Here is a 16,955-nt window from a genome sequence, read left to right as displayed (position 1 = left end):
AAAAAAAAAAGAGTATACACTTTGAACTGAGTGCCCAGGTTCAAATCCTAGCTCTACTACTTCCCGGCTATATTCTTGGGCAAGTTTTTTAATCTTTCTGTGCCTTAGTTTCTTCATCTGTAAAATGGTGTTAACAATACCTACCTACCTCATTGGGCTGTTCTGGGACTTCAGTGGGAGAATCTATGTATAGCATGTGGAACAGCACAAACACATGCATTGGGCACTTATTATTATATTTTGTATAGCACACTTTTATCCTTCTTCTAGTAATGGTAAAAAGGGATACCTATCCTTTATTTCCTGGTCTCTACTGAAATTGGGGACATACTAGCAAGATTAATGATGCCAGTAAGGCCCGGAAACAATTGATCTCATTCTTCTCAACACCAATGTCTAAGAAACTAGCTAACAAGACAGACAGCTTTAAACTTCAATGAAGATGAAACAGATCTTTTCCAACATTTCAGTCAGTGGCTCTCTTCCTTTTGAGTGAATAAAGATCCTCAATCAGAAGTTAGTGGCTACATTCTTATCACATTCTTAAGTGTCATCAAAGATTATTCTAAGGCGAGTGATACTTGGACCACACTCAGAAACACTGATTTAAATTCAATGTCGGGCCAGTGGTTCTCATGAAGAGCTGCACATCAAAATCATTTGTACAACTTCATAGAAACATAGGTTACTGGGCCTCTCTCTCAAAGACTGATTCCAGGGGTCTGTATAGATAACACACAACCAGTTGTATACGTTATCTTCTGGAAATATTTTGAAATGCTTGACAGTTAAACGTGAAAGTTTATTTTTTTTGAGATGTGACCCTTTATATAATTTATAGGACTTGGAAATTAGAAAAAACAGTGGCCCAGAAAAAGGATCAACAACCTTGTCAATAAATGCCCAGGACAGAATATTGATTTCTTGAAAATCTTTTTCATGAGTCTGTTTTTCAATAAACTGATGATAATGTTATACTGATAAAGATGTGTTTTTAAAACAGTCATTATTCAGTTATTAATGCTAAGATTAGTCAGAATGTATTTGAGCAGAGTGATAAATGTACACAACTGCTATGATTATTAACAACTGTATGATTTAGAAGTCACATTTTTAGATAAGGAAACTGTTCTGGAGTTAATTATCCAAGGTCCTAACAACAGGCAGGAGCATTAACAAGAGTAGAAATGTCACCTCGTGATCCCCAACCCAGTTCTTCCCACATATAATCTTCCCCGCCTTGCCTCCAGAACTGCATTCTCCCTTCCTTTTTCTAACCCAGGAGTCAGCAAACTCTTTCTATAAAGGGTCAGATGGTAAATGTTTTAGGCTCTGTGGGTAATATAGTTTTTTGGGGGAAACTGTATTTTTTGCAAAAGCAGCTATAGACAACATGCAAACGAATTTGTTCCAATAAAATTCATTTATAAAAGTAGGCATTACGCAGGATTGGGCTGAGAAGTGCAGTCTGCCAAGCCCCGCTCTAACCAAAAGATTATGAATGTTTCACCAATTTTCCTGATCGGGAAATTGAAGATTCTACAAAAGATGCCCTTTTCACAAATGTGGGAATATTACCCCTTTATGAAATCGAGGAGACAGACCAAATAAAAAATCAGGATCTGAAGGATCAGAATGGTTACCCAAGGATTTTAGAATAATTAAAAAACTTTTTCTACTTAATATGTTTTAGTCTCACTATATACAGATTAAGCCGGATGACAAGCTACTATACAACAGCATGTTAAAAAACATGTTTATTTTACACTATGTACAATCAGGAACATATTTAAAAGGACTGTCAATTAAAATAAATGAAGAACATAAATCACAATTTAGTTTGTTCTTTGTATATATATTCACATTAAAATATAAAGAACATATAGCAAAAAAGAGCCAAAGTGTGCATTTTTCTAAAACTTGGTATATACATATTCCACTGGAAAAAAGCAATCAAAAATGACTTTAACCAAAACTAAGTTCCTGTGATGTGTAGTAACCATTATATTGTTTATATGAGGTAGTAACTAAATTATTTTGGCCAAGTGTTAATACTCTAAATCAAAAGAAACATGAAAATGATCATAAAATAAGGCCAACAAAAGTAAAAATCCCACTAGAAATTTGAACCACTTCGCTCTATGGAATGTTATAGTTCTTCAAAGTGATGATAAGAAATGTTTAGTGTGGACTCTTTGATAATGCTAACTTATACTTTGTGCATACTGTAATTCAGACAACTGCAGTGCTACGTCACGGTACCGCTATTCTGTGATTCAAAAATTTTTTCGAAGGTATTGTTTTTAAGCACAGACAAGCAATCTTACAGGATTCTGCTGAAATATAAAAAGATCAGTTACTACAACAGGGGGTTAATTGGTTTGTTTCACATAGAAAACAATCCAAATACATTTTAAAAAGATGCTGGGGAGCCAAATGCATATTGACGATGTCACAGCTTACTTTTGTGACTTAATACATCACATATCAATACTTTGTGCAAATATAAACACACCAGTGTACTTGCATTAAAATTAAAAACAAGATTATAAAATGATTACAGCCTCCATTGCAATTTTAAAAGTTACAAGATTTATCTTCATATTACTAAATTACATATAATAAAAATACAATAGTGTTAAATGTACGGTTTCATTGCCAGCATCCCATTTTGTAATATAGCCGCACCCAAGAATATACTAAAGGATTCTTAAAATATCAATCCCAATTGCATTTTCATCAACATTTACATCTGTACAGATAAGACACTTAACTTGTACATCTCATAAAATACATTATCTACATAAATTCTTAGTGTATGTCTTCAGCAATATGAAGTTTCACAGAAAAATACTGCCTATATGTACAAAGATTACATAACAGTGAATTAAGCACTTGTGTGGTTTCAATATGCTAAATATATCCATACCACTTAAAACAAAACATTTCCCCATCTTGTCTCATGCCACAATAAATTACAAGCAACTGAAGCCAGGTAACTGCAGCTTTTGTACAGCTTCGAGCATCCGTTAATGTTGCAGTGGTAGTGTTCTTTCTCTCTAGAGCTAACTGTCGAAGCACAGCATTTCTCAGTAACTGTTTTCATGACCCGCGAGGATGTATAAATTGCTATTTGCCGTGGGGTTATCAGTTGGCCTACTTTCCAAAACCACGACCCTAAAATAACAAACAAAAAAATACAACAAAACAAAGTTATTCTTGAAAACTAATGTTAGCAGAAAATTCTTCCACTGCTTCTTCACTGTATGCCTCTAATAAATGCTCCTTATCTGATATGTGGGCCAAAACCATTTGCAAATCACTATGATTGAAGAGTCAGTTCCAGCTCTGGGAAGTACACCTTTGTTGCCCACCACCTCCCACCTCTAAGCCAGTGCTGTCCTAAGAGTCAGAGGGGTAAAACCTGTACTAGGAATAAGTTGGGGGAACTTAATTCGAATCATGAATTCTGAAAACAATCTGTAGTTTAAGAATCAGAAAGTAAATCAGAATAGAACTCCAAATCCTATTGGTACTAAAACTGAAAACTTTTCTGTTTGCTAGCATATGGTATCTCCTCTTTCTTGTCCTGTAAATCATACTTTAGATATTACGATTAATGCAAAAGTAGTACTGACAGATCTATACATTCTTGGTAACTGGAAGATCAGGCACATTCTCAAAGGTTTCATAACTTTCTGACCTGTGAATTCTTATATTATGAAAAATATAATGTTGAATATATTACTGTAGAAATTTCAATTCTCTCAAAAAAGAAACCAGTTTCATGTTGGATTTATAAAACATGTTTAGAACTATGTATTTAATACAACTCCTTTTCATACCTGTCAGATCCAAGCAGTCTGAAAATTCTCGTGCTATCTGAAATTTCTTGTGTTACCTGTTCAATTAAAATATCAATTTAATTTCTGAAATGAAAGGCACAAAATTTTACATGGACATTTAATTTATAACTCTATAGAAGAGAAGCATAAGTCCTAAGATGGAAATAGATCCCTGTATGACTGTTAACTTGTTAAATCAGCACATAAGTGCATCCATTTGTTAGTCCAGGAAAAATTTGGCTAATTTTGAATTAATCATAAAACATGAGAGTAGTAAACCATTTGCTGGCATACAGACTGCAACGGAAAAAGTTAAAAGCAAAGCACCTAGTCCGTTTTATTTATCAGAAACCTCCTGTCAGTCACCTTAATGCTAATAGCAAGACTCTTGCAGTAGTAAGCCACTTAGGTCTGGTCCTTTCACTTAAAAGGCTGCAGTGTGGTATGATGGGACAAACTCATGATTCCAGTTTAAATCCCAGTTCTCCCACTTACTAGCTGTGACAATTGCACAAGGTATGTAATTTGTTGGAAAAGGTTTTACCTTCTGCAAAATGGGATAGACAGTGTTTACTTTGCAGTGGTATCTTGCAGTATTCTTTTAAGTATTAATGGGTATAATGCCTAGCTAAGGAAATGCTCAGTAGATAACAATTCTCTTTCCCATTTCTTTCCAAGTCTCCTGAAATAATATTTTCTAATGGCATATGTCCTTAAAGAAGTCCTCAGTGTGACCATTCCCAGTTGGGGAGTTAAGACTAAGGCTACAGGAGAAAGAGAAACCCATTGTTTATTGCTTACTGAAAGCAAAACATTCCCAATTATAATGGCAGTAGCTTCTCCCCAAAATTTGGTAGGCTGAGAAAACAATTTGATTTTGAAACTGAAATTATTCTGGAAACAGCAGTCAGTGATTCTTGACTTCTTTTGTAACTTAGCACACCTGAAGGATACAACATGCTCACTTCAGTAGTAACGGTTCATCATCATGATCTTCAAAGTATTCAATATTTTGGGATTTGCCTACTTGAAGGACATAGCATTTTTGGAGAGGTTGTATTTAGTAAGGGCTGCTTACGTAGTGTGAAAAAGCCCCTCAGGTGATTGTTTGAGCAAACTATCTTTTTTAAACCATTCTCTTGTATCCTATGATGCCTTTCTTTCTCTGCCTGGTGTTTATTAGCTGTTGACTATTCTTATCTCCAGGCTCCTTTCCCTCAGGTGATTAAAAAAAAAAAATCTTCCTGAGAGGTGAGCCCTCTTGCGGGAATTAATCCTAGAAACACACTGGCAGGGGACTTCCCTGGGCGGTCCAGTGGTTAAAGACTTCGCCTTCCAATGCAGGGGGTACAGGTTCGATCCCTGGTTGGGGAGCTAAGATCTCACATGCCTTGTGGCCAAAAAACCGAAACATAAAACGGAAGCAATGTTGTAACAAATTCAATGAAGACTTTAAAAGTGGTCCACATTAAAACAAAAAAAAATCTTAAAAAAAGAAACATACTGGCATCCACCTTTCTTGAATACTTACCATAGGCCAGGCATTGTGCCAAGCACATCACATACTTCCTTTTGTTTAATCTTAGCAACCCTATGAAATAAGTACTATGCTGTTATCCTCAATTCACAGATGAAAAAATACAGGCAAAGAGAAGTTAAGTGATATGTCAAGGTCACACAGTTACTGAACAGGAGAGTTGAGACTGAACCCGGGTGTCTCCTCAGGAACCCACGCTCATGATCATTCTGCTATACTGTTTACTGGTTAGAAGAAATGCTGATCTTAACTACCGACAGTTTAAAACACAAATGAGCTATTTTCTTGCTTGAGGCACCTAATGTTTTCCCTTCCCGCCAACGCTCAAGTAAAAGTTACTAATGAGACTGGCTTGGGGTTATTGAAAGAACTTAGGATGATTTTACTTGCCTGTAATATTCTAGGGGGCAAGTACCAAGTCTTGTTCATGCTTATAACCCCAGCACTTTCTGGCATAAATGATGAACTGAATTGAACACGGCATATGACTTGGAGTTCAATTATTCCTGGAGTTAAATTAAGGTAGGAAGGACTAAGGAGATGAGAATACCAGAAATAGGCAAGGTGGCTTCAAGAGAAATGTGGAACCCTTTACTTATCGTCTGCATTGGTCATTATTTCTGAAATACAAAATAGAAAAGGTGCTTCAAGACAGAGAGAGCCTCCATCAGTACTCTTGTTCCAGGTGACAGCCCGGGAAAGTTGAAAGAAAATCAGAGTTGGCTCACTGTTAGCAGTATTTAGGAAGTTCTTGTTCTGAATATAAGGGTGATTATCTGGAAGCACATAAAATATGCACTGAAACTGTTCGACTGAATGGACAGAGAGAGGTTGCTATAAAGTATGCGCCATTAATTTTATCACTAGATTGAATACAGAAAATATCAATAAAATTAGCAAATCAAGTATTCCTTGCATCAATCAGGAATTTTCCAAAGTTAAAGAATATTGTGTGATGTAGAATTTGATAATGCTTCATGACTATTTAATGGACATAATTTTTTAAAAGATTACTTACCTCATTAGATCTAAAACTTCTACCTTGCATTCCATGTTTCCAGAAAGCTAGCACACTGTCCTGCAGGCAAACTAGCAGGCAAGAACAGCTCAGTTACTGTTAATAGTACAAGAGTTCAACTGATAAGCATTATTTCATCCCTCTTTCTACCTTGCATAACAATATTTCAATTAATAACTAGTGTTAGTCATTCCATATTTATAATGGCATCTTTACCATACTGCCTAGAACTACACAGTATATACTATATAGCATAAATACTATACAGACCTTACTCATCTTTTTGATAAGAAAAAGAAAATTCACTGAAAATATTTTTTGCTATAGAAATTTTTGTTTTGATAAAATATTTCAAACACATAGAAAAATATGAGAATAGCCTAAAAACACATGTATCCATCATTTAACTCTCAAATGCTAACATTTTGCCATACTTGCTTTTTGTTTTAAATAAAAATGAATACAGCCAGCATCCCTATAAACTCCTACTCTAGTTGTATTCTAACCTTTCCTTCCTCCCTGAGATAACCACTGTTATGTACTTGGTATTTGTTGTTCTCATGCATGTTTTTACTATTACAACACAATAAGTTCACATTATCAGTGTAAACTTTATATTGGATGTTTCCAACTTCCATACATTTAGTATGATGAACCAAATGATGTTTCTAATTTTTTTGTTACAAAAATGCTGCAATAAACATTCTTGTACCTCTTCTTAAATACATGTACAAAATTTTCTCTGGGGTAGACACCTAGAAATAGAATTACTGGGATACAGGCATATGTGCCTTCTAAAAATTCTAGTTTTGCTTTTTGTATTTACATATTTAACATATATTTTTGTGTGTATTCAGTGAGGAAAAAGTCTGATTTTGTTTCCTGCAGATAACCAATTGTACTAGCATCATTTGTTGAACAGGACCTCACTTCCCCACTGACATATGATGTAAATTTCCAATTACACGTAGGTCTATTTCTGAGCCTCTTCTATTTATCCCTGTGTTGATCCCACACTGCCTTAATCACTATGGATTTATAGTAAGTTTCAATATCAAGTAGGGCAAGTATTCATCAAAATGTATTTTACTGTTCTTGGCCTTTAGATTTTCCATATGAATTTTAAGATCAGCTTATCAAGTGGCAGAAAATACCTTACTGGGATTTTTATTGCAAATGCACTGAATGTGTGGATTAATTTGTGAAGAACTGACATCTTTCCCATATTCAGTGTTTCTATCCATGGACGTGGTGTAGTTAATTTGTTTAAATCTTCTTTTATGCTTTTAAACAATAATTTGGAATTTCCTAGATGATGGTCTTAAATATGTTTGATTACATGTCTTACTGGCATATCAGAAAGCTATCCATTTGTGTTACTCATATCTAGCAACTCTGAATTTTCTTATTGGTTCTAACAGTTTAGAGTTGTATATTCTAGTAGATATTCATACCATCAGCAAAAAAAGGACTTTTTACTTATATCTTTCTAATCCTCATAGTTCCCTTTTCATAGTCCAATGAGACTATGTTGAAATGTGATGATAGCAAACATCCTTATCTCATTCTCCAACTTAATGGGAATTAGTTTAACCATTAAACATAATACTTTTAATAGGCTTTGCTAGATGAAGGACATTTCCTTCTACTCCTAATTTCTAAAAAGTTGTTTTTTTAAAAAAAAAATCATGAATGACAGATTTTACTGATGCTTTTTGTGCATCTACTGAAGAGTTACATAACTTTTCGCTTTTAATCTTTAATGTGCTATATTACATAAATAAATTTTCTGGTGTTGAACCATCTTTGCTTTTCTGAGGTAAAGTCTACTATTTGATGATATGGAATTCTATTTGCTAGTATTTTATACAGATTTTCCAAAATCTATTTTCATGAGATTGGGTAATTTTGTTTTCTGTATAATTTAACTGATTTTAGTATCAATAGTGTTAAACACTGATTTATTCTGCATTCCTTCTTTGTCTACAATCTGAAGCAGTCTGTAGAGCACAGGAACGATTCCTTCTTTCAACGGTGGATAAAAATCCCCTATAAAACCACGAGGCCTTATGTGGGGAGAGTCTTGATTAGTAGGCATCTCAAACCACAAGCCTGGCTCTGGTTCCCCATCTCCTGTGGGACACTGCTAGTCTTCTTTACCACTCAGGAGTGCATACTAGTTTGAGTTTCTGTTCTTTGTCTTCTTTATTGAGCTAGCTATGTGTTTTTAAATATGGATTCCATTTTAACATCTTGAGCAGATGTCCCTCAAAACTGACTTCTTGTTATCATCAGTGTTTGCTTGTTGGGAGAGAGGCATTCTAACTGGGAGAAAGAATAAAAGTAGGACCAAGAATAAGACAAATGAACTATCTGCCCTTGGCCCTACCGTCCGCCAATGCATATACATGCAAGTATCTTCACTGATAAAGGACACCAGAAAAACTGTGTATGGTCATTTCACCTTACTTTTCCTGAATGTAATCATTTTAGAATACTGATTGTGTAAGAAATCCGTTTTCAGAAAAAACTCATCAAGCAAAATGTAAAAACGGCAAGAAGGGAATTCCACATCCTTATGGATCTCTCTGATCAGGAGCTACAACAGCAAAAATACAATAGACCATACTGAGTACTAAATTTTAAAGTACTTATAGGGGAACTGTGCAGGAGTCTGGAGAAAATGGAAGTTCACAACTAGGTTATGAATAATGATATTTAATTATTTATTTTGAAAATGCCTAATCTGTAGGGAAAATAACATTATTTACAGATTATGTCACGGTTGTTAAACTATTTTAGAGAATGTGTAAAAGCAAAGACTGATATTCACCTCATATTCATTACATCCTACAATTTAAAAGAATGAGCCCTTAGTAATATATTTTTATAATTTCAAATAATTATTAGACAAATTATTTTAAGCAGTTCATAATGCAATCAAACAAGAAACACAAAACTCTGGCTTACCTATTGATTCAATCTGGAAATCAAAGGTGAGTTCTGATGATAGTTTTCTGCTAGATTTTAATCTTCCTTGCAGATTTACTATTTTTATACAACCTAGAGAGAAAAAAAGTCACTCAGAAACTAAGATTAAAAAAACTCATTAAGATAAGATATTCATAAATAAAAACTTACAGTCCAAGCATACAAGAATGGTATCTCTCTCCAGCTGGGTTACATGAGTAACACTTGTCTGTGGGGTATCTACAACACAAAAAACTTGATAAAACTTACAGAAAACAGTAATAGTTAAAGGAGAGACATTAAAAAAAGAAGAATTCTGAACATCACTGAATTTGAAATGGATATATATTTTTAACTGTACATATGTAGTGGTTAAGCCAGGCGGCTTGGATTCAAAATTTGATGCAAGAGCTAAACTAAGTGAGTGCTTAATGGAGGGTTAGCTATTGTCATTACTATTGGTGATGCCACTATTTTATTCATATGTGAAATTAGGAGTCTAATCTTCTATATTATGGCAATGATTAATTTCTGATTTTAAGCTTAGAAGGCCAGGGGCTGTGCTGTGTACATACTTCTCAATATTTGTTGAATGAATGAATCAGAGAGTCAAACAAATAACTTCAGGTCCAAATGAGTTAAGAAGAAAACTGAAGTATTTTGAGAAGTATGAAGCACCATAAAAATGCATAGAGGCCCTATTTTTATAATAATGATTTAAGAAAGTTTTCACAAACTGAAAATGTTTAAATGACATAGTTTTCCAGGAAGCAAAAAGTAGGATATCCCAAGCTTTGTATGAACATCAAAACTGAAACTGCTAAACTATAGGCCTTTGTTTCTGGAGAGTGGGTCTGATCCAAAGTCTAGCTTGCCTGTTTTCTACTTCCTACAGTATTTAGAATCTTAATAAATCCATGGATGGCTGTATTTCAGACCTTCACACGTATTTTAGACCTGGTACTTCTGTAACTAACCAGGGTTGGAAGGATATGGAATAGGCCTCCTGTACATCAGGTCAACGAGATCTTTGTGACTCTTACACACTTGGTGAAAATTAGTCAAGAAGCCAGTCTAGCATTACTAGATAGAAAGCCAGGAAAATGAGATTTACAAATTGCTTATAACAATTAGTTCCTGAACACTGGAATCATTTGGAGATCTGCTGACACCCAGCTGCTGGCCCCAGATATTCTTATTTAATCGAGGGTGTGTGTGACTTGAGGTATCAAGAGTGTTAAAAGCTTCTCAGGTGGATTCTAATGTGCAGCAGAGTTTAGGAAACCACTAGCTTATAATTTCAGCTGATACAAAATCCTAAACATACTTTCTGTCTCTTACTCTGTCTCATCATCTCAAAACCAGAGATGAATTATATTTGTCATGTTTAACTTCTAATAAAGGGATTTCATTATGGTAAGAGAAGTAATCAAAAGTTCCTGGGAAGGAAGGGACAAAATTCTTTTGTCAGGAAATGAGGCCCTTCGTTCAACAATTAGTAGAAAAGGATTTAGAATTAAAATGCTTGGGAGAACTAAGACAACTGAAATTCACTAAATAAAATATTAATCAACCAACAATCCCTTCTTGTTAAATAGGGAGGAAGAGATTAGAAAGCAGGAGTTCACCCCGTGTCTCAAAGGGAAGATGGGCCTCTAAAGAGAGAATTTAACAGAGAACTTAGGGGCACCAAAGAGAAGCCACAATAATGTTGTCAAGGGCTGGCCATGTTTTCCTTCAGTAATGTGTCCTCAAAGGAAAGCTGTTTCAAGTCCCCTGGGATTCAGCAAGCCATGAAATTGTCTTTAGACTTTTGTGAACGTCTGTGATCATTTTTTTTCAATGCCAAAAAAACTCAGTCTCAATTCTTTTCCTTTTGTGAACACTCTTTCAGGCTTCCAACAAACTCCTGACTAATCAATATTTATTGGCAAATTGGTTCTTTAACATTTCCCTTAGTTGCCAAAGACTCTGAACAAAGGGCCTTTGCAAGATCTTTAAAAATAACCTTTGCCTAATGAAAGATATAGTAAATTTATTACTTAATAATTCATTAAAAATCACAAACCTGATTCTGTAAACCATGAAGAGGTAGAATTTGGATTGACTGTTTCAAATCGAACCACCTGGTTGAAGTCTCTCCCTTTACTGACACCAACACAAACTAAAGGGTACTCCTGTTCAGGAACGACCAGCATTTCAAACATTCTAAGTGGACACGGTATAGGAAAATCTATGTGCTAGAAAAAACCAAAATATATTAAACAAAGGAAAACAAAAGCAAAAAAAATTTCATGAGAACACTAATAAGAATTTTTAGTTTTATGAGAATATATAAAATAGTACTCTCTACTATAAAGATTGCTTCTTTGCACAGAAACTCCGGGTATGCAGAAAATCTAAATAAGAAAGTATCTTTATAAAGAATTTAGGTTAAGCACTGCAAAAAATTTTTAAGTTAAAAACCACACATTTTTAGCATATTGGGGTGAAACAGACTTACAAATCACCTGTCCAACCCTCTTTTTTCAGAGTTGGAAACTAAGACCCAGCAACTGGGTGGCTGGCCCAGGGTCCCCCCTGCCCCCCACCCTGTGTGGCAGAGTCTCCTCTCTCCTAATCCCAGGCTGCTTCAGTACTACTCCTCTGCCTTCTTAACCAGCTGAGCAAACATGGATGAGAAAACTGAAATGCTAATGAGCAAGAGACATTCCCCTTAGAAGTGTGGACAGAAAAAAAAAAACCCACAAATAAGAGAAATTTAGCCCTGTATTTCAAGTGATTCTATTTAATAAATTAACTTAGTTAAAATGCAACCCACTTTAATTTTACATAAGTTTAAAATTATTTTTATTTTGCTACAAAGAGACTAAATTCACACTCTGAAAGTTTGGAAAAATAGAGGAAAACATTAACTTCACTAGTAATCAGGGAATAAAACCAAGATAACCATACACACCCGCCAGAAGAACGACAATAATAAGGGTTACTCAGAGAAGAGCAAACAAATGCTCCTAACGCTGATGGTGGGAGTATAAACTGGTGTGACCACAATGGTTAATTACAATACCTATTAATGCTGAGATACACATCTCTTAGAACCCAGCAATAACACTCTTAGTTATACACGCTAGAGAACATGACTACATGCACCCACAGGAGACATGCAAAAATATGCACAAGCTGCATTGCTCAGAATAACAAAAACTGGAAGTAACCCAAATGCCTATCAATGGTAGAATGGATAAAATGATGACACATTCACACAATGGGAAATTAGACCACAGTGAAAACGAACAAACTATGGCTATATCCAACAACTACACAAATATAATGTTGCACAGAAGTGAGACCCAAATGAATGTATACTTTATGATTCTACTTGTATACAGTTGAAGTATCAGGTAAAATTAATGCTAATGTTTAGAAGTGCATGCTTACATGGTAAAAATGGAAAACAAGGCAGCTGTTTTGTAGGGGGTGCCACGGGGAGGTCTGAGGTGCTAGCAACGTTCTTCTTCACGATAAAAAGGTTTTTAAAAAATATATTGGTCTTAACACATATTTTATTAAGTCTACTTTTAATATATTTTATATTTTTGTTGCTCTTATAAATGGGCCGTGTTTCCATTATACTTCCCAAATGGCTATTGTTAGTATCTCTAAAAACTACTGAAACTGATTTATTTATTTTATTATTTTTTTTTTTTTTTATTTTTTTTTGCGGTACACGGGCCTCTCACCGTTGTGGCCTCTCCCGCTGCGGAGCACAGGCTCCGGACGCGCAGGCCCAGCGGCCATGGCTCACGCGCCCAGCCGCTCCGCGGCATGCGGGATCCCCCCGGACCGGGGCACGAACCCGCGTCCCCTGCATCGGCAGGCGGACTCCCAACCACTGCGCCACCAGGGAAGCCCCCTGATTTATTTTTTACTCTGGTAACTCACTGTAAATTCTAAAGAAAATAAATGATAGAGAAAATAAACAGGTGAAATGGGGCTCCCATAACTACTAGTCTTAAAGTGTCAGAAGATGCAGTGTGGTCCTCATGGCTGGAACGTGAAGCTCTGTGCACACCTGTTGTTCCCACATTCTTCCTTCCCCGTGAATGCCCAAGTGCCCCCATCCCAGAGGTCTAGACACTCCTTCACGAATACTCTCCAAACACCCTCTCTGGGAGCATTCCCACCTGGGGATATGCTATGGATAAAATCTGTCCTATTGTTAATAAGGTAAAACATTTAAAAAAATTCTCTTTGAAATGTGGAAAGAGCAGTAAGACAGGAAGAAAACAAATGCTCCCGTAGTTTTTCCTCAGTAAATATGAAAACCAACACATTGTGAATACTTCTTACTTAGCTTCCAACAATAACTAAACAATATGTATAAGTCATTAACAGAAGAGGATTCCCATATAACAGTTTAAAATCCAGTCGCTATTGGTGATGGTCCTTGAGGGCAGTGACTACATCTTACTCTTTATCTCTCTAGTTAAACAACACTCTGCCTGATTCGTAATAAGTACATGAATGTCTGCTTCAATTTATAATTTTTATTTATATTGAAAATGTAGTCTAGAGAAGCAAAAACTTACTCAGAAATCTCATGAGGAGGAAGTATATGGAAAGCATAAGAATGTTTTTGAACATATCTGGTAAGAGTCGTAGTATAGAAAACATCAAAAATACTAATTGAGATAATGCCAAACATAGAAACAAAATATACATATAGAAATCTCGAAGAAGAGACACAGGGAAAGAACTGGGTTAAGATGAAGGGAAATAAATAGGGGCATGTAGCTCAGGGAGTTTAAGTAAAGTGGGAAGAGCAAGAAGTCGTGAAGGAGGCCTGCAAGTAGAACTGTACTGTAAGTCTAACATCCTAGAATACTGGCAACAGGCCTCATCAGTCAGGGGCAGGCTCCCTGGTACCATCTATCCGGAAAAGAGAAGACATGGATGGATAATTTTTAAGCTTCCCATGTCTTCAAAGTATATTTTCTCTCTTGCATGCTCTTAATACATAAAATTCCTTTAACAGAGAAAAGGGTCTTTCATTACGTATTAGGATAAATAGTTTAACATATCAGGTAACACATAAAATTCATTCATACTAAGGTTTAATCAGACTATTAGTATCCATGAACAACTGATGTAATGAAACTGTTTTCATTCTGATAGAGGTTAGGAATGAAAGGAAAAGGAAGGACATACTAAAAGAGACTAAGGAGGAAGACAGGGAAGGAAAGGGCTATAGAAAAATAACTACATACACTTTACCACTCAATCTAGGATACGCCATGCTTTTTGTCAAACAGGCAAGAACAAAGAGGAACTGAGAACAAAACCATGTGGCCAGAAATGGGCTGGGTTCAGCAGCTCTGCTTCGGATAATTTATAAGGCTATTTTCCCTTTCAGTTTTTGGTTTAAAGAATTTTTGTTTCAGTGAATTTATTTGTGGAAATATTACCTCAATGGGTGGTAAATTCTTGAAACTCTTTTTTTCATTTCTTTAGCCCTAGTTAATTTTGAGGTTAATAAATAATGATGTGAAAATTAAAACTAGATTCCCCAGTCACTCATAAAATTTTAAATAACAGAAGCCCATACTTTAAACATCCTAACTCTATATTATATAATTGAAGAAGAATGCACTCCAATTATATTCCGATCCCAACTTCTATGGGGATATCAAATGCTCATGAAATAAGACTACTTAATCTATATAAAATAGTGAAGAAAATAGCTTAAAAAATTCATTTGGTATTTCCTTGGGGTGACTGAGCCAGCACTTCATACATTTTAAGTTAGTTTTTCCTCTAAATTTAACTTATAGCTAAATAATATTAAATGTTTTAAAAAATATTCATTAAAGGGACCTCCCTAGTGGTCCAGTGGTAAGACTCTGCACTTCCATTGCAGGGGGCATGGGTTAGATCCCTGGTCACGGAACTAAAATCCCACATGCAGCACAGAGTGGCCAAAAAATTTTTTTTTTCTTTAAAGGTTCTAGAGAAACTAAGGCACAAAACACCATCCATGGGAAGGACTGGGAAAATTAATACATAGGCATATATCCAAAACAAATAATTTCCCCTTCATTATGGTTATCCCTTGACTTTTTAAGGCCAAATGCCAACCTGCAGGTTGTCCCTCTGCTGTGATAGAGCAGGTCAACCAGAGAACATATTCAAACAATATTTCACTGCTCTCTTAGTACCTCCTGTTCTTGACATCAGACTGTGTATGTGATCCAGTATTTCCAGCTCCCATTGCCATATCCCTGAACTATTTATCTAGTCTCTTTCAAAACTTCTATCAGGCCAACTGAGTTTTTTATAATTGGGCAGATTTTCATCACTCTGCCATATAATCCAAAATTATTACATTAAATCTTGAGAATTAACTGGAAAAAAAAAGTTTCTGAAAGAACAGGAAAACTGACAAGCTTTTATACTAAAAATGACTTAGGTTGACATTCATGCTTACCTTAATTAACATAAATTTCTGCATTGGTTCAACCCATTCTAATAGAACAATGCTAGTTTGAAGTGCCCCACATAGGTATTTGTGGCCTGTGTAAGGATTTCTCACTGTCAAGGCAAAAAAGTATATGTAAGTTTTCTTATAATACAAAAAAGTCCTTACAGTAACAGTTGCATACTTCGAAAACAAACAACAAAAGTTGACTGCCAGTTCAATTTCTTAATTAGACTGCAGAGTGAAAAAGAAATGCTGTTTCAGGTAGTAGCAGGAAACTCCCTTATCACTTGTAGGATTTTTATTTGTATTCCCAAGTGAAAATGCTGGTCCTTATGGGGCCTGGGGGCGGGAAGAAGAACTTGAGGTCTTGTGGTAGCAGAGAGATTAGCAAGATCCTGAAGAAAGGGTCTAAGTAGGTTTGGGGAGAACTTCCCAAATTGATAGCTGCAGCACATGTAGGGGCAGGTGATTCAGGGTGCTTTTTGGTAGTCATGTTAAGAGGCAGTAATGCTTTGGGCCGCACTACATGAAGACATTAATCAAATCTCAAGATAACAGGTTTACAAATAATAAAACCGAATTGCCTCAGAGTTTTTTAAGGGAGGAAAGGAAACTGTTTTTGGTTTTCCCTAGATGCAAATCAACCAGCTAGTTGTTACGGGGGTTGGGGAGGACTTTCGGCTAGTGGTGTGTGATCAGGGAGACTATAACCTTCACATCACAAGCATAACGTTTCATCTATTAAAGGTATGAGAATAAATAATAAGTATGCTGAGTGAATAAATGTAGTCTCATAAGCCAGTACAAAGCAAAATGGTGAACGATCAGTAACAGGCTCCTTAGAGAACAGGATGTGATCAAGTACTGTAATAAAGTCATTCTCCATTTATCTAGTCAATAAATTATCTGCAAAACAACTACATGTGTAAGGTACTATATGAACATAGAATGACCAATATATGTATTTTATTTAAAAGGGAAAAATAAACTATTACTGGCAGAACGTCCTGGAGTAGTACTGTTTTACGCTAGATTTAAAAATGTGCCTCACAGCATCTTCTTACCCACTCTGCAAAGCAGGAGAGCTACATGATTTTGGACAGT

The 16,955-nt window shown here is 35.6% G+C and overlaps 1 protein-coding gene across 3 annotated transcripts in view; it reads right to left on the bottom strand.

The window, feature by feature from the left end:
* Positions 1 to 2,554: 2,554 nt before the first annotated feature.
* The window catches only part of MAP4K3 (mitogen-activated protein kinase kinase kinase kinase 3), a 188,466-nt gene continuing 174,065 nt past the window's right edge, over positions 2,555 to 16,955 (bottom strand). For all 3 annotated transcript variants that reach the window (XM_060169878.1, XM_060169879.1, XM_060169880.1), the window contains 7 exons: positions 15,858 to 15,961; positions 11,439 to 11,610; positions 9,542 to 9,610; positions 9,371 to 9,463; positions 6,401 to 6,471; positions 3,846 to 3,901; positions 2,555 to 3,177 (listed from right to left, as the gene is read on the bottom strand). In XM_060169878.1, the coding sequence (XP_060025861.1) occupies positions 3,090 to 3,177; positions 3,846 to 3,901; positions 6,401 to 6,471; positions 9,371 to 9,463; positions 9,542 to 9,610; positions 11,439 to 11,610; positions 15,858 to 15,961 (653 nt within the window). In that variant the 3' untranslated portion in view covers positions 2,555 to 3,089. The remainder of the gene's footprint in view (positions 3,178 to 3,845; positions 3,902 to 6,400; positions 6,472 to 9,370; positions 9,464 to 9,541; positions 9,611 to 11,438; positions 11,611 to 15,857; positions 15,962 to 16,955) is intronic.

This window comes from Lagenorhynchus albirostris, chromosome 13 (assembly GCF_949774975.1).
Source record: "Lagenorhynchus albirostris chromosome 13, mLagAlb1.1, whole genome shotgun sequence".
In the NCBI taxonomy this organism is placed as follows: domain Eukaryota; kingdom Metazoa; phylum Chordata; class Mammalia; order Artiodactyla; family Delphinidae; genus Lagenorhynchus; species Lagenorhynchus albirostris.
This window is presented reverse-complemented; position numbering and strand designations above follow the sequence as displayed.